This window comes from Aspergillus tanneri, assembly GCF_003426965.1.
Source record: "Aspergillus tanneri strain NIH1004 chromosome Unknown AapTan_5_pilon_pilon_pilon, whole genome shotgun sequence".
NCBI classification, from domain to species: domain Eukaryota; kingdom Fungi; phylum Ascomycota; class Eurotiomycetes; order Eurotiales; family Aspergillaceae; genus Aspergillus; species Aspergillus tanneri.
In genome coordinates this window covers 1,734,095-1,756,515 of record NW_022984632.1, presented here as the reverse complement: position 1 = coordinate 1,756,515, position 22,421 = coordinate 1,734,095, and the positions used below count along the sequence as shown (strand labels likewise).

The 22,421-nt window shown below is 50.8% G+C and overlaps 6 protein-coding genes across 6 annotated transcripts; 4 read left to right on the top strand and 2 right to left on the bottom strand.

Moving 5' to 3' along the window:
* Positions 1-668: 668 nt before the first annotated feature.
* ATNIH1004_009976 (putative serine-rich protein) lies at positions 669-2,880 on the bottom strand (the record flags this gene model as incomplete). The annotated part of the gene is made up of 4 exons (XM_033574558.1): positions 669-707; positions 773-795; positions 849-968; positions 1,032-2,880. 4 exons carry the CDS (start codon positions 2,878-2,880, stop codon positions 669-671), a joined length of 2,031 nt encoding a protein of 676 aa, XP_033422576.1.
* A 2,008-nt stretch (positions 2,881-4,888) lies between these two features.
* On the top strand, positions 4,889-6,244 carry ATNIH1004_009975 (CAAX prenyl protease RCE1; the record flags this gene model as incomplete). The annotated part of the gene is made up of 4 exons (XM_033574557.1): positions 4,889-4,943; positions 5,005-5,045; positions 5,279-5,659; positions 5,717-6,244. The coding sequence occupies 4 exons, from the start codon at positions 4,889-4,891 to the stop codon at positions 6,242-6,244; spliced, it is 1,005 nt and encodes a 334-aa protein (XP_033422575.1).
* Positions 6,245-7,025: 781 nt separating this feature from the next.
* On the top strand, positions 7,026-11,525 carry NAM2 (leucine--tRNA ligase NAM2; the record flags this gene model as incomplete). Its single annotated transcript, XM_033574556.1, has 5 exons — positions 7,026-7,220; positions 7,288-7,932; positions 8,400-8,912; positions 8,996-9,136; positions 9,192-11,525. The coding sequence occupies 5 exons, from the start codon at positions 7,026-7,028 to the stop codon at positions 11,523-11,525; spliced, it is 3,828 nt and encodes a 1,275-aa protein (XP_033422574.1).
* A 1,213-nt stretch (positions 11,526-12,738) lies between these two features.
* On the top strand, positions 12,739-14,214 carry fdh (formate dehydrogenase (NAD+) FDH1; the record flags this gene model as incomplete). Its single annotated transcript, XM_033574555.1, has 4 exons — positions 12,739-12,936; positions 13,014-13,189; positions 13,262-13,806; positions 13,868-14,214. The coding sequence occupies 4 exons, from the start codon at positions 12,739-12,741 to the stop codon at positions 14,212-14,214; spliced, it is 1,266 nt and encodes a 421-aa protein (XP_033422573.1).
* A 697-nt stretch (positions 14,215-14,911) lies between these two features.
* ATNIH1004_009972 (uncharacterized protein) lies at positions 14,912-15,441 on the bottom strand (the record flags this gene model as incomplete). Its single annotated transcript, XM_033574554.1, has 2 exons — positions 14,912-15,325; positions 15,415-15,441. The coding sequence occupies 2 exons, from the start codon at positions 15,439-15,441 to the stop codon at positions 14,912-14,914; spliced, it is 441 nt and encodes a 146-aa protein (XP_033422572.1).
* Positions 15,442-16,466: 1,025 nt separating this feature from the next.
* Positions 16,467-21,969, top strand: ATNIH1004_009971 (formin sepA; the record flags this gene model as incomplete). The annotated part of the gene is made up of 2 exons (XM_033574553.1): positions 16,467-21,053; positions 21,121-21,969. The coding sequence occupies 2 exons, from the start codon at positions 16,467-16,469 to the stop codon at positions 21,967-21,969; spliced, it is 5,436 nt and encodes a 1,811-aa protein (XP_033422571.1).
* Positions 21,970-22,421: the final 452 nt, after the last annotated feature.

Sequence of the window (22,421 nt, the reverse complement as noted above, 5' to 3'; positions counted from 1 at the left end):
CATAACTATCCATCTGTGTACTACAGAAAATCTATAAAATAAACATTATGCAGTGATGCGGTGCTTGCTTCCATGTTATACTCTTGTAATTCCAAGTACGTAGCAAATTAGGACCATGGTTTGGACGTAAAAGAACTGCAAGCACAAGACATATAATTCTAAGCAAGATTCATGTCAAGGGTGTGTGTTCATAAGTACAAAAAGATCGAAGAGAGAATATGATCATATATGTCAAAAGAAAAGGAAAATGACATATATCCATGGTTCGTCATAACCCCTAATTAATCCATTGCCGACTGGCCCAGAAATGACGCCCGCTCCATCGACCGACGGTTCGAGCGTCTTCCCAGAGCAAGACGAGCACTCAATAGAAATCAAGGCCGGAAAGAAATAAACAAACATTATATACATCACATCGTTCAGTCGTGTCGAGTGCTTTTAGATAATACAACCAAGTAGCCAAAGAATTGAAAGGAATGGGGAGTATAATGAGAGAAGGCATCAAGAAGTATCGAACGAAATATAGGGTATAGATGAAGCAGTCCACTCTTAACCGGCATAATGAAACAGAAATTAATCAAATCGAAAGAGGGGAGGGGAGAGAAGAGGAACAAGCAGCAAAGAAGCAAATGAACAGGCATTCGCCTGCAAACAAAGGCAAGCAGTTGCTAAAAGCCCACCGTGGTACCTACAGCAGCCAGGATGATCTAGTACAATGTTAGTTACAAAACTTTATGCATAAAGAAGGAAAGAGAACTAAATGAAAACTCACAATGATGACAATGATCACCGCACCTACGGGAATCATCCATCTGTTAAGATTTCTCCACCACCTAGCATTTTCATACCGTCTCCGCCCGAGATCAACAAGCCGCATCTGGAGCGCCGTTTCAAGCTCGGGTTCGCCATCTCCTCTGAGATCGTCTTTGGCTTGGGAGGCAAGGGAAGGAAGGCAGCGATAAGCCAGGCTATAGCAAAGTCAACAGTGTGTTTTTAGAAGATCAACAACAGGGACAACAGGGACCACGCACCAAAGGGGAACATGAATCCCAAACAGAAGGACCACACTTGAATATTCCGCCGACCCAATAATGGCTCAGTCCTAGAGTCCATTGACGGAGCGCCCCAACCACTCGCTCTTTGTCGAACAATACGTCTGTCAGGGTACAGATGAGGAGACCAACTATGTCGCAATTGCTGCCGAGAGCTTCCGGGTCTCTCCTCATCATCAGGGCTTCTTGCCCAGTGACTCCTGGGGTCGCGTGGATCCGAGGCTTTCCACCGAACGGCAAGGTGAGTTTCATTGGTGGGGGCTCTTGGTCGACTTACAGCCGCAGACATACGCTCAAAAGCGTTGGGCTTTGAAGACGTAGGGCATGCTGTGGGAGGACGGCTGACATCTGCTATGGGTTCAGCAGAGTTCACAGCCTGCCCATCAGAGCGATAGTACATCCGGGCCCAGGCTGGGAGAAAACTGAAAGTGCCAGAGCCAGTACCAGGCCGGGTGGTACTCCGCAGACTGCCTTGTCTGGATCCGGAAGAGAAGCTAGCCGGAAATCGCGAGTGCTTGCCGCGAGACGGAAGAGTGGAGACGCTGTCCATATATTCATTTTCAGGGTCGTTCACGAGCCAAACCGAAGATGACGCCGTTTTCTGAAGAGCTGCAGCAGGCGTCGATGGCTCCTGTGTCCCCTCCGCAGGTTCGTCGCCAGGAGTAGGAGATCTCGAGTCATACTCGGCAGACCAACGAGATGTAACTGTTGACAAATGCGACCTAAAGTGATCAGATGAATAGACCGCTGTAGAGTCCTGCAAGGCCTGGTCCGACGAGTCCGAAACATGAGTCACATCTATCCTTGAGCCTGAAGATGATGGGGCACGGATTGTGGGATACTGTATGAACACACCACTGTCCACGATAGCTTGAATATCCGGGGGCGGGTCACTTCGCGAGGACGATGCTGCAGATCGGGAATTACTCCGGTCGCGAGGGCGAGCTGAACTAGATCGCACTGATGGCACGTAAGGAAGAGGGGGGTTGGAGCGAAAGGAATGAGATCGCGAGCTTGATTGCTCGGAAGAGGAACCATGCGTCCATTGGCCGGCCCCTGCATATCTGATGACAGTTCCCAACGAGTTCAGGGAAGATAGCGAATTGGACCGGGAGCCAGAATCGGGGTTTGAAGAAGTGCCAATTGGGACAAAGTTCAGGCTCGAGCTATCGAGTGCAACGAAATTGGGGCTAGAGGGCGGTCCAATTGGAACAACATTTGGGCTGGAATTACTTGACGCTGCATTCTCAGGGTTAGAGGGTTGTCGGGAAGAAGTATTGGAAACCACCGTCTTAATGGTCGGAACCGCTGGGGTTAGTGTGATTGGTTCATCTGAATACGCGGCAACCGAACCCTCATCGGACGAGCGATCAACTGGTTTATGCTCATTGGTGTCTGGGAAAGATGACTTGCTGGAACTAGGATCTTCCTCCCAGACCTGCGAAGGAGTGTTCGCAGCATCAAAGGTCGATGATAAATCCCATGGATCACCAATAGATTGTTCAATTAGACTGCTGTCGGCAACATGGCTGGCATCTGTAGATAGTGTACCAGTTGATTCGTTTGGCGCTTCGTCTACGTGGAACCTGGAATCCGGGATGAATTCATGCCCTTTCCCCGGCCGTGGTAACAAAATATGCTCCGGCTTCGTTGGGTATGGAGTAGCCGTGTAAACTTCGTCGTCATCATCTTCGGCCTGGATACCATGCTTATCGCTGGCAAGTCGTATGGATGCGGGCGGCGATGTCTCGTTCGTCTGGGATGGCGTTCGCTCATGAAGGGCTCTCCGTCTAGGAGAGGAATTGGCCGAAGGTCCAGATGAGCGCATGTTGTCCGGCTGGGAGATTAGTTCATTATAGGTAAACACCAACAGAAAGAGTATTAATCAGCGCAAAGAAAGGAATTCCTGAGTGATGATAACGGGGAGTTTGAAGAAAGGGGGCCAAAATAATACAAGTTGACCCGAGATCACAAAGAATCGAAAATAAATCTAGCCAGGAGAATAAAGATAAAATATTCAAAAATCAAATTGAAGCTCAACAACAAGAATGGCTAACGGGCGAAGCAAGCGAATTGTGTAGTGGTTGTTTTGTTGTGGTCTATAATTCCAGTGATGCAATAAGGAATGTCTCGACACCAACGACGTCAAATGAGCGGCAAGAACAGCAAAAGAGCGTGGAACCGACGGAAGGAAAATCGTCAGCAGTTGGATTAGCGGGTCATATCGCCGATATACAGAATTGAAAGCGCAAATGAGAAAAGAGCGTCCAGCCCAAGACCGAAAAGCACCAAAACGCGTTTCTAAAAGAGTGACAAAAAGCAGAACGACTGGAGAGCGCGGAAGCCAAAAACCTGAAACGAGTATGCGGGCTGGGGCTAGCAGCAATAAGTAGTATTTAAGCGGCACCGACCGGCAATCCGTGTTGCTTAGCGGCGGTGTGAACAGTGTGTTGGCTTGAGCTCTGGACCAGGAATTAAATCCATCCAATTCCAGGGGGATGCAGGCTGCACGCTCTAGAGCGTTTTCTGAAACTGGTGGATTCGCGGAGGATGAAAGGGGGACGATTGTCCTGTAGTTCGTGGTTTTTTTTGGGAAGATTTGCCCTCTCCGTCAGAGAGTGAGAAGAAGTGGCCGTCAGGAGGCCTAGATTATTTGCACCAGAAGCCCTCGGTTATTACGGAGTACGATCCCAAGACATCATGATCTTCGGTGCCTAATTAGAAGCCTACTCCGTATGCGTTACTGCCATCGTCATCAATACGACTCGATCGTCCGATCTCCATATCGCTTGACGTTGGCCGTTCACTCTAATTGTGGACGACAGACCAGATACCTCTACGGAGTACCTTGGTCAGGTGTTCAACAATCAGGATAGTCACAAGAGATTCCAATTGTCCCCTCAGACGTAGCCGGCGCTTAGGTAGTGAGCGACAGAATTGGCTGGGATGCAAATGCAAGGTCCCTCCAAGAGTGCATATACGGAAGTACCATATGGATGCCTGTATGTGCCTGACTTGTTCGTTGTACCGAGGAGAACCTTGTCCCATTAGTGCTATTTTTTCTGGGTCCTGTCCACTCGTTGGTCTCCACGAGGATGACCAGTCACAACGGCCTAGTTCGTCCTCGAGGGAACTCAGGGAAGACCGAAGAACTTAGAAAATGAACCAGAGATATTATCGACGATCCATTTGGGGGAATGTGGCTGAGAGGAGAGAATTTCACCATGTTTCATTGGCTCTTTGCCTTCTGTACACAGCCCAATGAAAGGACTGGATTCCGAGTGAAAACTGCTCTAAGGAACAGTTCAGGACCATCCAAAGGCTGACGCAGTGCCAACTCACCAGAAGTGGAGGCTATCAATTGTCTTCCGATGCATGAGTTCCCATCGGTGCTTAACCCTTCTCATGAGAGAAGCATTAGGTAAAAATCATATCAATGCTAGTAATAGGGATTGAATCACGATGTACTCCGTATACTCCATATACTCGGTAGGGAGTACAAAGTACCATGTCATGGATGTCAGCAGAATTGTCTGAATGATCGTGGAAAATCACGAGAGGATCATGTGGAGAGTCCAGTGACCGATGACTAAAGAGGCAATTCGGCGCTGCCTGTAGAGTCAGGCAATCTGTTTTTTTGGTCTTGCTTTTTCCATTGTCGTTAATTTCATCTGCCTCCAGGAAGATCATCGCTGGGTTCATTTCCGGTCTTCCAGATGCTTTCCCCCCTACTAGGCCAGAGTCTCTCTATCTTGTTCGCTACAGAGCCGCTCCCTGCTTTCATTTGGCCACCCGTTTGGTGATTCCCTCACATTTAGGTAGCTTTTAAGACATCCATGGCGCCTGTCACCATCCTGGCGCGCCTAAAATCTTTGTACTCAAAGCATCATGGTAGGTCTGAAAAAACTCGGAGATAACTCTTGTTTAGTTCTAACTAACCACCCGATCTTAGATGAACCGGCCATTTCGGTCCAAACGGCCGCTTTTTTTTCGGTAGGCGTTTATTTATTTTTCTCCAGCCCTAGCGCTACTCGGATTACGGTATCTATAAAAATAGCATCATTGTAATTCTGTTTCCCAAGTCCAAGGGAATTAAAGGGGCTATCTGAGTGGCCGCACCAACTCAAAAAATTGCCTTCGCCCCCTTTTGTGGATAATATCAAAATGAGAAGCATGATCATTATTGTTCTTCTCTTATGGTGTCAACCGCTAATGAAACCTTCTAGATTCTTCTGACGCTGGTCTATGTGGTCCCATTCTATGTCTCTTCCACCACTCGCCCGTCGCCTACTCTCAGCCGCGATGCTCCGTCGGTAATTCGGGCTAGAATCAGGGCCGTGACTGCTTCTTGCATCGTCAGCACCTTGGCTGTTTTTTGGTTAATAGTTGCCAAGGATAATGCCACCCCGTTAGAAGCTCTTAAACTTCTCGGGTGGTGGCCTATTGGCTTCATAGAGGTCGTTCGTGCTTTGGCCCTAACGGCTATACTGTTCACCGGGCCTCTTTTTGAACGAGGGATTGCCGAAGGCGAATGGAGGGACTGGGCCAGAGGACGTAGAGTTTCCGAGACCCTTCGAGGCTGGATCGGATGGAGAAACTATGTAGCTGTGAGTCAAATTCCACGATCTAGAACTGATGCCGTTTCCACTAACGGTGAGATGCAGGGTCCGATCACTGAGGAGATCATGTTCCGCTCGGCCATCGTGCCTCTCCATCTCCTTGCCAAGGTATCTCCAGGCCACATTGTTTTCATGGCCCCTCTCTATTTCGGCATCGCCCATGTGCACCACTTTTACGAGTTCCGCTTAACTCACCCTGACACCTCGGTCATAGCGGCCCTGTTCCGATCTGTCTTTCAGTTCACTTATACCACGATCTTTGGCTGGTATGCCACCTTCCTTTACCTTCGCACTGGGTCGATTCTAGCTGCCATCCTCGCCCACACCTTCTGCAATTGGTGTGGTCTTCCTCGGCTATGGGGCAGGGTCGAGGCTGGAGTGCCTCTGGGACCACCATTGGCTAAGGGGAAGGAAGATCCGGACGGTTATCCCGTATATGAACACAGCCAACTGGGAATCAGTTGGAGCATCGCATACTATACCTTCTTGGTGGTGGGAGCCATTAGCTTCTATTGTGCGCTGTGGCCTTTGACTGATTCCCCTAATGCCTTGGATAATTTCGCCGCGAAATAAAGAAAAAAAAAGATATTAATGAAAAGAACGTCATAGGACAATATATTTTTCTTGCGGCACTTACCTAACAGGTTATTCGTCCAACTAAACCATTTATCTGTCTGTATTTACCGCACTTGGTTTCCAACACTGTAGTCTTTGTTTAATACTGGTGCGCCTTGTTGACCTGTGGGAACAATGCCCAAGGAACAGGAAGAGAAATAGAAGCATTTGATTCGTCACGGCGAGGGTAATGATAATGAATCATGGCATTTACATCTGCTCGGTTGAGCATGCCAAGAGATTAATTGCGTCTTCAGAATGCATCCACTCAATGGAAATTCACTGTGTTATATAGAATTATTTATGTTTCTATTTGAAATTAGGATATAATATGTACTTTGACGTCCTATATCCAAAGGATGAATACAATCGGGCCAAATCCCGTTATCTCCGACTTCCCCCTCGGACACTCAAAGTTTATTTTCTGTCATTTACTTCAACTATCTTAAGTGCCCCTTGGAGTCCCGACATGATTATTATATCACATATTTTCTACAAACAAATACTAAGTTTATCTTGACGTACATTGAGAGCATCCAGTATTCCACGCCTCATGAAAGTGCGGTCTTCACTATGCTGTTCGCCCAGGCTCGGGTACTGCAGAACATCAACAGCCTGTTTTCTCTCCACCACCACATACTGCTCGACACCTCGCCGAACTCCTCTAGATATTCCTCCCCCATTTCCTGTGACGAAATCTTGTCCGGAACCTACATGCTCGTGTTCCCCAACACCGTCAATGCCCGACGGGCTATCGATAGACTATGATCATCCACTGAACGGAACAATGGCGGCCTACGTACAACAGGTCCTGGCCTGTACCGGACAAGGAGATTGGACGAGTCGTATCGAGGACGATGGGATGGACCAAAGCTGGGGTGAGCTTGTAAGGGGTTTAAAACGCCTAATGGGTCGCGGGGGGCGCTATGCCGATGTAAGTGCCTTCCCGCTATTCATCTGAGATTGGAGAGCTTGATCGACTAAGGATTGATATTCTACAGCCATTCAACAATGTTTTGGTTAGCAATTCTTCTTTCTCTGCATTTTCTGCACCCAAGACAGGCGTATCTACTGCGGCGGCCTTCCTCTTCCCTAGTTTCAAGTATTTCCCCTCGATTCCCGTCGATATTCTAGAGTCGCCTCGCACAGGGACCAACCTTTCGACTTTTGTCCAAGCCTTCCTCCTCCCCAACAAGCTTAGTGCGATGGCAGAGTCTCTTCCGGATTCCCGAAAGACCGAATTAACTCGCAAACCCGACTTGGCGTCAGAGTTCCCAGATGCCGTTGATATTCAGAAGTCACCTGTTATATTGATATGCGGCCATGGTGGCCGTGACATGCGATGTGGCGTAATGGCGCCTATCCTCGAGAATGAGTTCCAACAGGCTCTTCGGCGGAAGGGGTTTACGTCGGCCGGTAGTGACAACAACGTGATCGATAGTCCCGAACACGCCCACGTTGGGCTAATTAGCCATGTCGGTGGACACAAATACGCTGGAAATGTGATTGTGTATATTCCTCCAGGGATGTTGCTAGAAGACTCTTCAGCACTGCACCCACTCGCAGGCAGGGGCATCTGGTATGGGCGAGTAGAACCAAAACATGTGCAGGGGATTGTGGAGGAGACTATCATAGGCGGCAGAGTAGTAGTGGACCATTTCCGGGGTGGGATTGATCGGAATGGGAGTATTTTACGCTTATAAAGAAAAAAGCTTAGGCGATGTAGTGTATATGAAATTATGGTTGGTTGACAGTGTTCATTAGATCATAGACCATATAAACCATGGAATTATGATGGATAACTCCATTAATTGCTAGGCAATAACAGATGGATATGGTCTATAGACAGCCAGCCTGATACAAATATCGTCTAATATATCGATTCAGTAAATCATGATGTGCCCGTAATAGGCCAGTACAAGCCGGACCTGGCGCTAAACCATGTTGGGACTAAGCACCATATGACTTCAACATGCATTTCATTCCTAGCTTTGATCCGATGAAAAAAAAGATTCCAGCAACTCCACTGTTGTTGATTCACACCAGTCAATGGCCTATATATTTACCCTCCCACATCCTTCTATGGCATCATGATTTGACAGCCGCTATGCAGTCCCTTGTCCGTCTACAATTAAACTCGTCTAAAGCGCTTTTTGCGCTAGGACGACGTGGATGCCGGCTCCGCTCTTCGCCATGGCATGTTGTCTCCCGTTTTGCGACGACGCAATCCCCAGCTCCAAATAAGAAACTCGATTTGTTAGCGATAGACAAGAAATGGCAGGCGATATGGCACTCGGATGGAGCGAAGAAGCCTTGGAATACGGCGGGTAGAAAGGATGCCGGGAAGGGCAGACCCAAGATCTATATTCTGTCCATGTTCCCGTATCCATCTGGAACGTTGCATATGGGCCATCTGCGGGTATACTCGATTTCAGATGTATTGGCACGTTTCTACCGGATGCGTGGTTATGATGTTCTCCATCCAATGGGCTTTGATGCCTTTGGGTTACCGGCGGAAAATGCGGCCATTGAGCGGGGAATTGATCCGGCTGAATGGACCAAGGGAAATATGGCTAGGATGAAAGAACAGCTCCGGGGTATTTCGACTTCTTTTGACTGGGATAGGGTATGTGTTGTCCTGGCTGAAGTCGGATGATTGTTTCCTCTTGTGCTTGTCCCACTAATATGTATGTTTGGACTGGCCCCTAGGAGCTAGCAACGTGTACCCCAGAGTTCTACGAGCATACGCAGCGTATATTTCTGATGCTTTACAAGAAAGGCCTTGCATATCAGGCAGAGGCTCTTGTCAATTATGACCCAGTTGACAAAACGGTGTTGGCAAACGAACAGGTGGGTAACCCAGCACGGTCTTGGGTCCTCTCACGAGACTAAATCTTGCGGTTAGGTGGATTCCAATGGCTTCTCATGGCGTTCTGGGGCAAAGGTTGAACAACTTATGCTGAAACAATGGTTTTTTCGCATCACGGCATTTAAAGAAGACCTGCTAAATGACTTAAGTTCCCTGAATGGCGGATGGCCGAACCGCGTTCTCTCGATGCAACGGAATTGGCTGGGGAAGTCAACCGGGGCGAAGATCAAATTCCCTGTTGCAATCGAAGGGAATGCACATGCCCGGGCCAATCTAGACGTCTTCACTACACGGCCAGACACGCTCTACGGAGTCGAATACCTCGCTATCTCTTTAAATCATCCTATTGTCCAAATGTCTGTGGCGAAGGACGCGGCGCTGCGAGAATTCTTAGACAGAGCTGTGTCGCTTCCACCGGACTCTAAAGCCGGGTATAGGCTGACCAACGTCAGCGCCTCTCACCCGCTGCAGATAGTAGACAGGGAGTGTCCTCATATCACTCGTGAATTGCCCGTTTTTGTAGCACCCTACGTTCTTGGTGACTACGGCGAAGGAGCCGTGATGGGGGTACCGGGCCATGATTCTAGGGATTTGGCGTTCTACAAAGACAACGTGAACCCTGAATACATACCTATTGTTATCAGCCCAGAGCGCTCAACTGAAACCGGTGGTGCATGCAGTGATAGTGTCGCTGCCGCAAGCAATGCAAAGGCTTTTACGCAGGAGGGCTATCTTACGTCGCGATGTGGTAAATACCATGGCCTTCATTCCCGCAAGGCTGGTGAACAAATAGTGAAGGATCTTCAGCGTGTCAGCCATGGCGATTTCGTCGAACAGTGGAGGCTGAGAGACTGGCTAATCAGTAGACAACGCTATTGGGGAGCGCCGATTCCTATTATCCACTGCGGTAGCTGCGGACCTGTTCCTGTTCCCGATCACCAGCTCCCAGTTGAGCTACCTAAGATAGGCGGAGACTGGCTGAAGGGAAAGAAAGGGAATCCCCTGGAATCCTCCGATGAGTGGGTACACACCAAATGTCCCAACTGCGGAGGCCCTGCAAAGCGAGATACTGACACTATGGACACTTTCGTCGATTCCTCATGGTATTTCCTTCGATATTTGGATCCCGCAAATACGGAGCAGCCTTTTTCACCGTCGTCCGCGCGACCGGTCGATGTTTACATCGGTGGAGTAGAGCACGCTATTCTGCATCTGCTCTACGCTCGCTTCATCTATAAATTTCTGTCCCAGTCCGAACTATTTCCGGATCTTTCTCGAACGGGACATCTCGCCATGCCCTCGGAACCATTTAAGACCCTCCTTTCCCAGGGCATGGTCCATGGCAAGACATACTCGGAACCGTCTACAGGGCGATTTCTCCTTCCTTCGGAGGTAGATCTTTCAAGTCCGGACAAGCCCGTCATCAAGGGCACCCAGGTCACACCCAATGTGTCCTTCGAGAAGATGTCTAAAAGCAAGCACAACGGGGTAGATCCGATGTCGTGTGCTCTGAAGTACGGGGCGGATGCCACACGCGCCCACGTGCTCTTTTCCGCGCCTGTCAGCGAGGTGCTTGAATGGGACGAAACGAAAATCGTGGGTATTGAGCGCTGGTTTGGTCGGCTGTGGAAGCTTGTGCAGGATGCGCAACAGGAACTGGTTTTGTCGGCGTATGTTTTGGACCCAGCCAGGTTGCTGGCGCCCTCTGGCCACGCCGACCCCCTTCCTGAAGATTTGCAAGGTCTCAGTGACGGCGATGCCGATGCCGTGCTTTCCACTCATCGGGCCATTGCATCAGTCACCGACTGCATAGAAACCAACCCGTATGGGCTGAACACCGTCATTTCCGATTTGATCAAGCTGACCAATTCCTTGGTCTCGTCGACACCCCCCTCCCCTCAGGTACTTTATCTGTGTATTTCCTCCCTTCTCCGGCTCTTAGCGCCCGTTGCGCCGGCGTTGGCCTCCGAGTGCTGGGAAAGCCTCCATAACTCGGTCAAACGCAGGCAGACCGATGGCGGCACAGATGCTGGAGCTTACGCGCCGGTCATCTTTGACTGCGCTTGGCCCGCTCCCCTTCTGAGCCCGCAACAGGCCGACGTGTTGTCGGCGCGAGGGGGGCAAACCGTGGCGGTGCAAATCAACGGGAAGTTGCGGTTTACCGCCACCATTCCACGCCGGTTATCACCTACAACAGTCGCCGAAGCCGGTGGGAAGCCTGGGACGGTTACGGATGAACAGGACTGGATCGTCACGCGGATTCTGGAGACCGATGAAGGGCGCATCTGGTTACGGGGGAAAAATGACTGGGAAAAACGTAGACGGGTGATCGTCGTCCAAGGCGGGAAACTAGTCAACGTTGTCTTCTAGCAGGTATGTCTGACATGGGACGGTCGACCGCATGTATTTGTATATATATGTACAGTATCTCCGACTCCGTTGTATGCACTTTTATAGGTCTGTCGCATATATCTCTAGATGCCTCAAATTCGGCATCCACGACGTCGTCCAAAGATGATCTCATTACCCAATGCCGGACATCCTCAACCTTCCACAAGGCCGGTCCGTCTGGGTCATGACTTTTCCTGATGTGGAAGTGGGGGAGACGGAGAGGGAGGGATTCCCCTCATGATCGGGCCAGACCAATCATGGTGGTGGCACAGGGAGAAATACGAACTTTCGGCGGAATAGCCGTCGAAAGTCGGCCTCTCTCTTTCTCTTTTCTGCCTGGATTGTATGGGTGCCTTTTGTAGTTCATTCTACCCTGTCAAGCTTATCGCAGGAGGTGGTGTAACCGGCAGAGCTGCTGACCAGATGATGGTTGATGGCACCACTCACAGATGAGGGGAGAGGAACTCAGTCCTTCGATGAAAGATCCCCTCATGCGGGGAATGAGGGGAACGTTGTCCCTCATTCTTGGTGTATACGGTAAACTCTTGTATGTATGTACAGAGTACTAGTAGTACATACAGATACTAGCTAGTAGGTACCTTCCAGGCTACGTTAGGTTGAGGGAAAGGAGGTCCGACCCTCAACCTTCCCTCCATCCATCTCGCCTGCGTGCGGAGAATCCCCTCTTCTTCGCTCAATCGTTCCTTTCCTCCCCCCTCCGAGTCTTTCGCATCCCCGCTACTAAGCGTTATACAGACGGTCCGCGGCATCGAATGCTACTACTGGTGGAACCCGTCCAAGAGTTGCGGCCAAGTATTCATGGAACATGGCTAGAGTGGGTGGACGGGTAGTACAGGTCTCGAGAGGTCTATATATTCTGTGAATTTCCCCGTGGAGATCTCTTCTACCATCATCATCATCATCAACACTACTCTCTCCTGCATCCGGATTCGGTAAGAAATTCCTCTCCTCTTGTGGTATTCTCCACCCTAGCTATTCTCCCCTCTCCCCCGCTCTGCATCATGATCAAGCTTCCACCTCCGATTTCTCCAATTTGAAACCTCGATGCAATCCGAGAGGTTTGGTTTAAATACGATGCTGACCCGTCTCTGAGCTGTTAGAATCAACCTGCATCAAAACTCTTTGTGGACGTTCTTGATTCATCGTAGTCCATTGAATATCTTCGATCAAAATGGTATTTATGCGCTCTTTTTCCCGCCAGCTCCGGCGTCCTGCTCCTTCCATCCTTTCTGCTACGAAGGGATCATCTTCTTTGAGACCGACTGGCAGTCCATTCCGGACCTTTCCTGCGTCTAATTCTGTTGCTGGTGCACGTACGCTAACCGCCTCTGCGAGCTTACAGGGTAAAGTTTTAATGGTCCTATATGACGTAAGTACCCGATCATCGATTCCAAGGCAAAAAAAAAAAAAAAAGAATTATCGACTTCGAACTGACCGAGATACCAGGGCGGTGAGCATGCCAAGCAGCAGCCTGGTCTGTTGGGGACCACCGAAAACGAGCTTGGGTTGCGGAAGTGGCTGGAAGACCAGGGCCACACGCTTGTCACCACCTCGGATAAGGAGGGCGAGAACTCGACCTTTGACAAGGAATTGGTGGACGCCGAAGTCATCATCACCACACCGTCCGTAACCTATCTCTATTGTCCTTTTTGCCCTTCGCAAACGGGACAGTCTCGCGGCTGACTGGCATTTAGTTTCCATCCTGGTTATCTGACGGCCGAGCGCTTGGCTAAGGCCAAGAACCTCAAGATCGCCATCACTGCCGGTGTCGGCTCCGACCATGTCGACTTGAACGCGGCCAACAAGACCAATGGAGGCATCACCGTTGCCGAGGTCACGGGCTGCAACGTTGTCTCGGTTGCGGAACACGTTGTGATGACTATCCTTACCCTGGTCCGCAACTTTGTCCCTGCCCATGAGCAGATCGCCCGCGGGGAGTGGGACGTCGCCGCTGTCGCCAAGAACGAGTACGACCTGGAGAACAAGGTCGTCGGAACCGTCGCCGTGGGCCGTATTGGCGAGCGGGTGCTGCGCCGCCTGAAGCCGTTCGACTGCAAGGAACTGCTCTACTATGACTACCAGCCCCTGAGCCCGGAGGTCGAGAAGGAGATCGGTTGCCGCCGTGTCGAGAACCTCGAGGAGATGCTCGCTCAGTGTGACGTTGTGACCATCAACTGCCCATTGCACGAGAAGACCCGTGGTCTGTTCAATAAGGATCTGATCGCCAAGATGAAGAAGGGTAAGTGGCACCTGCTATAGCTACAGCACTCCCCGCAATCCGGACTAACATCCTGGAATAGGCTCTTGGCTAATCAACACGGCCCGTGGTGCCATTGTCGTCAAGGAGGACGTTGCCGAAGCCGTCAAGTCTGGCCACTTGAGAGGTTATGGAGGTGATGTCTGGTTCCCGCAGCCCGCTCCTAAAGACCATCCGCTCCGCTATGTCCAGGGTCCCTGGGGTGGTGGCAATGCCATGGTTCCTCATATGTCGGGTACCTCGATCGACGCTCAGATCCGCTATGCCAATGGCACTAAGGCCATCCTGGAGAGCTACTTCAGTGGTCGACATGACTACAAGAATGAGGATCTCATCCTCCACGGAGGTGACTATGTCACCAAGGCTTATGGCCAGAGAAACAAGGTGTAAATATCTATTTGGATTGGCATGATTGGATGAATGATTCAATGTATTCTCTTCTTTTCTTTTTCTCTTTGTTCCAGCGCATGTTTCTGGGTTGCAAGTACCGTTGCTAGAATGCATTTGGCGGCTGATTATTTATGATATCTGACAAACAAATATCTCAGAAAGAAAGAGGAATATATTTGTCCCAACCTGTGTGGTTATAGTATCGTATTATTGCTTAATCCCCTTGTAGCGAACAGTTGGTATGATGGATCTCCGGGACTGAGGGTATTTTAATCCCTCGGCTAGGCATGATACCAGCGGAGACTGGTGAATACCGGGTAATATCGACGGAGTACTCCGTATATGGAGCATGGATTTTATGCAAATGTAACGGGTCTCGAGACACCCGTGATCCATAGATAGGATTGATAATAGCTGTGTAGGACGTTCTAACTGTGGATCTCTATGTTTCTTTTTAACTTTTCTCTTCTTTTTTCATGGTCAGATGAATACTAGAAGCAAGGGATAACCACGAATGGATTCCGGTCGTAAGATCGTCGCTAACCTGACATTTAAAGATAAGGTATTGCGTATTATACCTAGGAAAAGAAGGAGGAATCGAATATGCCGCTCGTCTAATGCTTTACCTGAACGCCGACTGAAACCATCGAGTATATATACACCGGGTATGATAGGAAGTAAGGGAGGAAAAGAGAGATTAGCGTCGGGTGGTATTCTCTTCCTCATCACTATCATCCATGAATCCCTCTTCGAGTTCCCGACTAAGCCTACCCTCTGGTTCGGCAGCGGTACTACGCCGTCGTTCCAGCGCCTCTCTTCGTTCGGGGTCCATGTCCATGCCAACCATGAGCTCTCCCTCTTCTTCTAGGATACTGATGTTGTCGTTGTGGTCATCCAGTGGTGCCTGCTGTCGCCGCCGCCAGGATGCCGGTAGGAAGAAACGCATCATCGCATCAGCTATGCGATCCCGGAGGGACAAGGTGTGGGCAGAGATAGTGTGCAAAGGAAGATACTGCGAGTATCTTTGATGATAGCGACGGAAGAACGGGACGATCAAGAACGATAGGAGTAGATAGAGCCCTAGCGAAATCACTGCGGGAATGGTGATCGTCTGGACCGGTGACCAATACGTTAGAGATGATAAATGACGAAGCAAAGTAACGACCAGTGAAAGTCAAATGCGAAGAAGAATCGGTCTACCTTGATAAAACTTGATGCAGAACCCATCTCCAGTTCCAATGACAATTAGACCTCCCCCCCGGCTCTTGCCCTTTGAGAGTATATACCACGATCGATCGAGGTCGGTAATGTAGGAGCGGGATCAACGTGGGACAGCACAGTGTTTCAAAAACCAACCAAAGGAGACCTTGGAAGATCTGGGTAACGACCAGACTCTCCGGATCCGTGACGAATTCTGAGACAGGATTACTGGGGGGGAAAGATGATGCAGAGAGGCTTAGCAGGTCAAAGACGACCTGAGCGCCACGTGATCTCCGCGACGGCGACGGTTCCGTCCCGGAGCAAAGCAGTCGAGACCGTAATCAAAGGAAAGAAAGAAAGTAGGTAAGTAAGCAAGAAAGAGTGGACGGATGAACCGCTTCTCTCCTCGCCTGCCATGTTGCCACGAGCAATTTCATATCTTCCTACTCCCCGACCGACAACGAACGAGCAGAACCGCCACACGTGATTGCAACATTCCAGAGGCCCATGCCACATCACGTGTGTCCTCACCGCGTTCTAGAGCCGCCGCTTTTGCCCCCTAACACTAGCCGGAATTGAAAGGCCGTGCTTCAGCCCTGAGCAGACCAAACGACACGACACCAGTCACAGGAGAACAGAAAGCCAGGTCCTCTGGGAATTGATGCGGATTACCCACAGCGGGTGTGCGGTTGTCTTGTGATTTCTTCTGAATTTTTACTGGTAAGGCCCTCCTATCTTGGTTGCTCCCACCTCTGTATTTCTCGTTTTACTGTTGGTTCCGCAGTGGGCATTTACTAAGTAGTACTAACCTAACTACCTACTAGTGTTGTTGGCCAGGAGTGCAACGAGCAACATATCTCCCTGAGTGGAATGAATATTTAGGGTGGGAGCCACGATTTCCGCCTTGTGGTCTTCCGCTTTCTTTCTCCTCTTCCCAGTTTTTGTTGATCTATTCCCCTAATAAGAGGATCGGACGTGATAAACGAGTGAAATTCGGGGTGGTGGATAACCCTCATGCTGTGCCCTGCATCTCCCAAGCGACGCCCGTCAAGATGCCAACCACCTCATCCGCTCCTGACAAATCGAGACAGACCTCGGCTGGCAAATCGTTCTTCGGGAGGAAGCTACACAAGGAAAGACCGGCGGAGGATCGATATGAAGGCAATGGAGGGGTGGAGAATCTCGCGCCTCCTGGGAGTGCGGCCGGGTCTCGCTCGTCCCGACATTCGAAGCGGTCATCCGTACAATCAGTTGATTATTCCCAGGACATTGACCCGGCCGGACTGTCAATGACTGCGGGGGTTATCACTTCTATACCTTTCGAGAGCCTCCCTGCCGATACTAAGTCGCCTATTCCAGTCGACTACCTTTCCAAAGCCGATACATCTCCCCGGAAGGAGCCATCGCCACACCATCTCGCCAAAGGAGGGGGGGACTTCCACCAGTATCCAGCATGGAACCCGTCTGCCGTTCGAGATACTAGTCACTACTCACATCCAACTGGGCCTCGTCCGCCACCGCATGCCTCCAATATCACGATGTCCGGCAGCGCAACGGGGGATAGAGGCACACGGTATCAACAGTGGGGGAGACCGGGAAGCTCAGCGAACAACGCGGGATTCAATCATAATTCATCGTCCACGGTTGACTCCTCGAATTCGCGCATATCTTTCGACCAAGCTAGTATCCATTCTTCCCTCTCTTCGAACACAAGGGGATCGAGCTATTTCTCGTCAGATGGATCTTCGCGTACGCTCACAACTTCTCATTCGGCTGACCGCAGCACGTACTTCCCCAATGGGGGCTCCAATCGACTGTCCACCGCACAAGCGGCCTGGCAGTCATCTCAGCCGGCTGCCCAGCCAAGACCATCCAACGTAGAGCAATACCTGAGTCGACCGAGGGATGATCGTGTAGTGGACCAGCTGTTCCTGGAGTTGATGCAGAAGCGTGGCTGGCAGAATCTTCCAGAGCAAGCCAAGAGGCAAATGCTCTCGTACCCGGCTTCTAAAAAATGGACCCTGGTCCACCAAGACCGACTCACAGAGTTGCAAGGGGAACAAAAGCGACGGCAAAATGCCCGCCAGACTCATGGCCATGACGGCCCATCCGGGATTTTGGAGCGAGCCGATGAAGAGGGTAGCCCGGAGTGGTATGTGAAGAAAGTCATGGATGACTCGATTACCCCGAAACAGTTGGCCAGCTTGAGCGTCAGTCTCAGGACGCAGCCAATCAGCTGGGTGAAGGCTTTTGTTGAATCCCAGGGCCAGATAGCATTGACAAATGTTCTTTCAAAAATGAACCGGAGAAAGGCCTCGGGCCCGGTTCCTGCACCCCCAACAGGGGATAAGGATCTGGATCGGGAATACGATATCGTCAAGTGCCTGAAAGCCTTGATGAACAACAAATATGGTGCGGATGATGCTTTATCTCACCAACAGGTAATCGTGGCTCTCGTGAGCTCGCTGTTATCTCCTCGTTTGAATACAAGGAAGCTGGTCAGCGAGGTATTGACTTTCCTCTGTCACTGGTCCGAGGGGCATGGCCATCAGAAGGTCCTTCAGGCTATGGATCATGTCAAAAACCACCACGGTGAGACTGGCCGTTTTGATGCTTGGATGCGGATAGTTGAGGTCACGATTGACGGCCGTGGTAAGATGGGCAGCTTGGTCGGTGCCAGCGAGGAGTACCGTAGCGGTGGGATTGGCATGGAAAATCTCCTCATGGAATATGCTGTTTCTACGATGCTCCTTATCAATATGCTGGTGGATGCCCCAGAGAATGACTTACAGCTTCGATGCCATATCCGGGCGCAATTCATTTCCTGCGGAATTAAGCGCCTTTTGACCAAAATGGAAGGCTTCCAATACGAGGTTATTGACAAGCAGATTGAGCGTTTCCGCGAAAATGAAGCGATTGATTATGAGGATCTTCTCCAGCGGGAGGGCAGCAGCATGAAAGACAGCATTGAAGGTGAGGTGAAGGACATGAGTGATCCGCTTCAAATTACAGACGCTATCGCCTCGAAAATTAATGGAACTCGGGCTCATGACTATTTCCTCTCCGCCATGCAACACATGCTCTTGATCAGAGAGAATTCCGGCGAAGATGGCCTCCGCATGTACCAACTGGTAGACGCCATGCTCAGTTACGTCGCCATGGATCGGAGACTGCCCGACCTTGACCTCCGACAGGGACTGACATTTACGGTACAAAGCCTTCTTGACCGACTTCATACGGATGCAGAAGCAAGGCAAGCGTATGATGAATCCTTGGAAGCTCGTCAAATCGCGGAGGCCGCTATTGCTGAACGTGATGAGATGAAGGCACACATTGAACTGGGCGCAGATGGCTTGGTGAAAAAGCTGCAGAAGCGAATCGACGAACAGACTGGCATCATTGAACTCCAAACGAGACAAAATGAGACGATTAAAGCGGAGCTTGCTGATGTCCAGAGGCTACGCGCTCAGGAGCTGCAACGCAATGAACTGGAAACTCGGGAGTTGTATCTGATGCTTCGGGATGCCCAGGACATCGCGGCGTCCAATGCCAAGAAGAATAATTTAGCGGAAAGCGATCCGTCTCAAATGGCAGGAATTCTGGATCGCGAGAAGCTCTTAGGAAGGCTAGAAATGCAGCTCGAGCGGACTAAGACCCAGTTCAAACTGGAAGGCAAGGTTTGGGGACAACATGGTCCTTCGGATCGACTTCGTGAGCTACGGGAGCAGATGGATGGGGACGCTGGACTGAACGAGGAATTCGAGGAACACGCGCGTCAGACCCTTGACAGCAACGCCTTGGGATCGGTCCTTCGGAAGAGAAGCCAGGTTCCGGGAACAGAGCATGATGCCGCCGGCGATGGCCAAGATGAGCTGGCCCAAGTTGATGGACGTGGGGAAGTGGTATATGAGAAGGCACGTCTCGTGGACCTTCAACGGCCTCGAATGAACCCGGCCCAGGCGACTGGTCTCCTGGGGGAGATTGCTTCCAAAGTTCCTAAGTTTGACGCTGACGAGCTGGTCGACGCTGTTCCACAGCCGGCTGAGAGCGTCGAGGCCCTTACTCCCCAAGCGGACGAATCTGGCGTTGTAAACAAAGATGAACACGTTGATAATGACGAATCTACTCTTGCTCCTCCACCACCGCCTCCTCCTCCACCGCCGCCGCCTCCTCCCCCGCCAGGCTCTGAGACAGCTTTTCCTCCACCGCCGCCTCCGCCTCCACCTCCACCCCCTCCGCCCCCTGGAGCGGGAGTCAGCTTTCCTCCGCCTCCGCCTCCGCCTCCGCCTGGAGCTCCCGGCGCCATGCCACCGCCGCCGCCACCCCCTCCGCCGGGAGGGTTGTTTGGTGCTCCCCCGCCTCCGCCTCCGCCCGGTGCCTCGTTTGGTGGCTGGAGAGCCAATTACATGGCTTCACAAACTCTCCCATCTAAACCATCGACATTTATGCCATCAATTCGACCCAAGAAGAAGCTCAAAGCAGTCCATTGGGACAAGGTTGATACTCCACAGGTAACAGTCTGGGCCTCTCATGCCGTGACTCCTGAGGCCAAGGAGGAGAAATACACCGAACTGGCCAAGAAGGGTGTGCTGGATGAAGTTGAGCGGCTGTTCATGGCCAAGGAGACCAAGATCTTTGGGGGTGGCACGGCAGCCAAGCAACGCAAAGACAAGAAGCAAATCATCTCGAACGAGCTTTCCAAGAATTTCCAGATTGCCTTGGCGAAGTTTTCACAGTACCCGGCTGACGACGTCGTGCGAATGGTCATCCACTGCGACGCGGACATCCTTGACAACATGGTGGTCATGGACTTCTTACAACGGGACGAAATGTGCACGATTCCGGAGAATATATCCAAACTCATGGCGCCGTATAGCAGGGATTGGACCGGCCCCGCTGCTACCAGTTCCGAGCGAGAACAAGACCCCAGCGAACTTACCCGTGAGGATCAAATTTATCTGTACACTACCTTCGAACTGAATCACTATTGGAAGGCGAGAATGCGTGCCTTGGCATTGACACGCTCCTATGAGCCAGATTATGAGCACATCTCGGCGAAACTCCGGCAGGTCGTGGAAGTCAGCGAGTCGTTGAGGGATTCGGTTTCCCTCATGAACGTGTTGGGTCTGATCCTGGACATTGGCAACTTCATGAACGACGCCAACAAACAAGCCCAAGGATTCAAGCTGAGCTCTCTGGCTCGTCTCGGTATGGTCAAGGATGACAAGAATGAAACCACGTTTGCGGATCTCGTCGAGAGAATTGTTCGCAACCAATATCCAGAATGGGAGGGCTTTGTCGATGAGATCAACGGGGTCGTCGGTCTGCAGAAACTCAACGTTGACCAGCTGCACACGGATGCCAAGAAATACATCGATAATATCAAGAACGTACAGGCAAGCTTGGACGCTGGCAATCTCAGTGACCCTAAGAAGTTCCATCCACAGGATCGCGTCAGCCAAATCGTCCAGCGTAGCATGAAAGATGCGAGACGAAAGGCCGAGCAGATGCAGCTCTACCTGGATGAGATGGTCAAGACGTATGATGATATTATGGTCTTCTATGGCGAAGATAATGTGGACGAGGGCGCCCGACGGGACTTCTTCGCGAAGTTGGCGGCGTTCTTGTTGGAGTGGAAGGTAAGTTGTGTTTAACCGAGCCCCCGATCTTTGGCAGCCCCAGGACTGATGGGTGCGATATGTGTAGAAATCCAAAGATAAGAACATGTCTTTGGAGGAGTCTAGGAAGCGTACCGAAGCTTCACTAGCTCGCAAACGCATCAATGCCGGTCTAGCAAACAATGTTAGCTCGGGTAGTGAGGCGCCACAGTCCCCAGTCACAAGCGGCGCCATGGACTCGCTTTTGGAAAAGCTGCGCGCTGCAGCTCCCCAGGCCAGGGATCAACGTGATCGCCGTCGACGTGCACGATTGAAGGAGCGGCACCAGGTCCGGGTCGCTTCGGGACAAAAGATACCCGAAATTTCTGGGTCTGACGGCGTGGACACCGAGAACAATAATGGAAGTGAAAGCCATGGAAACCTTGCTAGCAATAGCAACGACACTGATTCCACAGAGACTGGACTTCTCAGCCCCCCTATTCAGGAGTCCGATTCAGGTTCCGTGAAAGACTCATCCCAGGTGTCCGAGAGTGAAGACGTCGCAGACCGCGCTGCTAGCATGTTGCAGGGCCTGAGAGATAACGCCGATGGAGAGCGCACGAGACAAAGGCGCGAAACCGCGGAAGAAGAGCGGCGCAAACGCCGATTGCGGCGGCGAAATGGAGCCACCAATGGAAGTAAAGATAGCACTGATGGCTCTGCTCTGTCTTCCGTGCCCGAATCAGCTTCACCTCCCCAGACTGATTCGATGGAAACAGGCGAATCGGCTGCATCCTGTTCACCTCCAGCTGAGGAAGATGCCACTCCCAAACCACCTCTTACCCCCTCTATTGTCGTCTCTCCGACGGTAGACCAGCATCCTGGCTCGCCTGGCGACGATGCTGAGGACGACTCATTCAATAGAGCACTGCGCAAGCCTATCGAGCAGTCTGACTGATGTATATGTTCTTCGTCCCTTCCATGTTCCCTTTGTTTTCCTCTTAAGATAATGTTTGATAGACCCAACTGACGTCGTCTCGGAAGCATCTTTTCTGTCGTCTTGTATAATATTTCCCCCCCCCCTCCCCATCCCTTGTTCTATTTCCCCCTCTCTCTGTCTATCTCCCTCCCTCTTTTTCTTCCTTCCTTTCATTTTTTTTTTTTTCCCCCCCCCCTTTAATTGGCATACTTTCTGTCGGGATCATCTCTGTGTTCCATGTGATCACATTAGCCAGCGCAGCATTATGATCTTATTCTTTTCCTTATCTTGATTGTTTCTGATTTGCCTTGAATGCCTGTTCGAGGGTACAGTGCCTATTTGATGTGTCTCAACTGCTTCTGGAACCTGACCTCTTCTTTTCTATCTCTTATCTTTTTTTATTTTTCCATTTTTTCTGTTGTACATAAAAC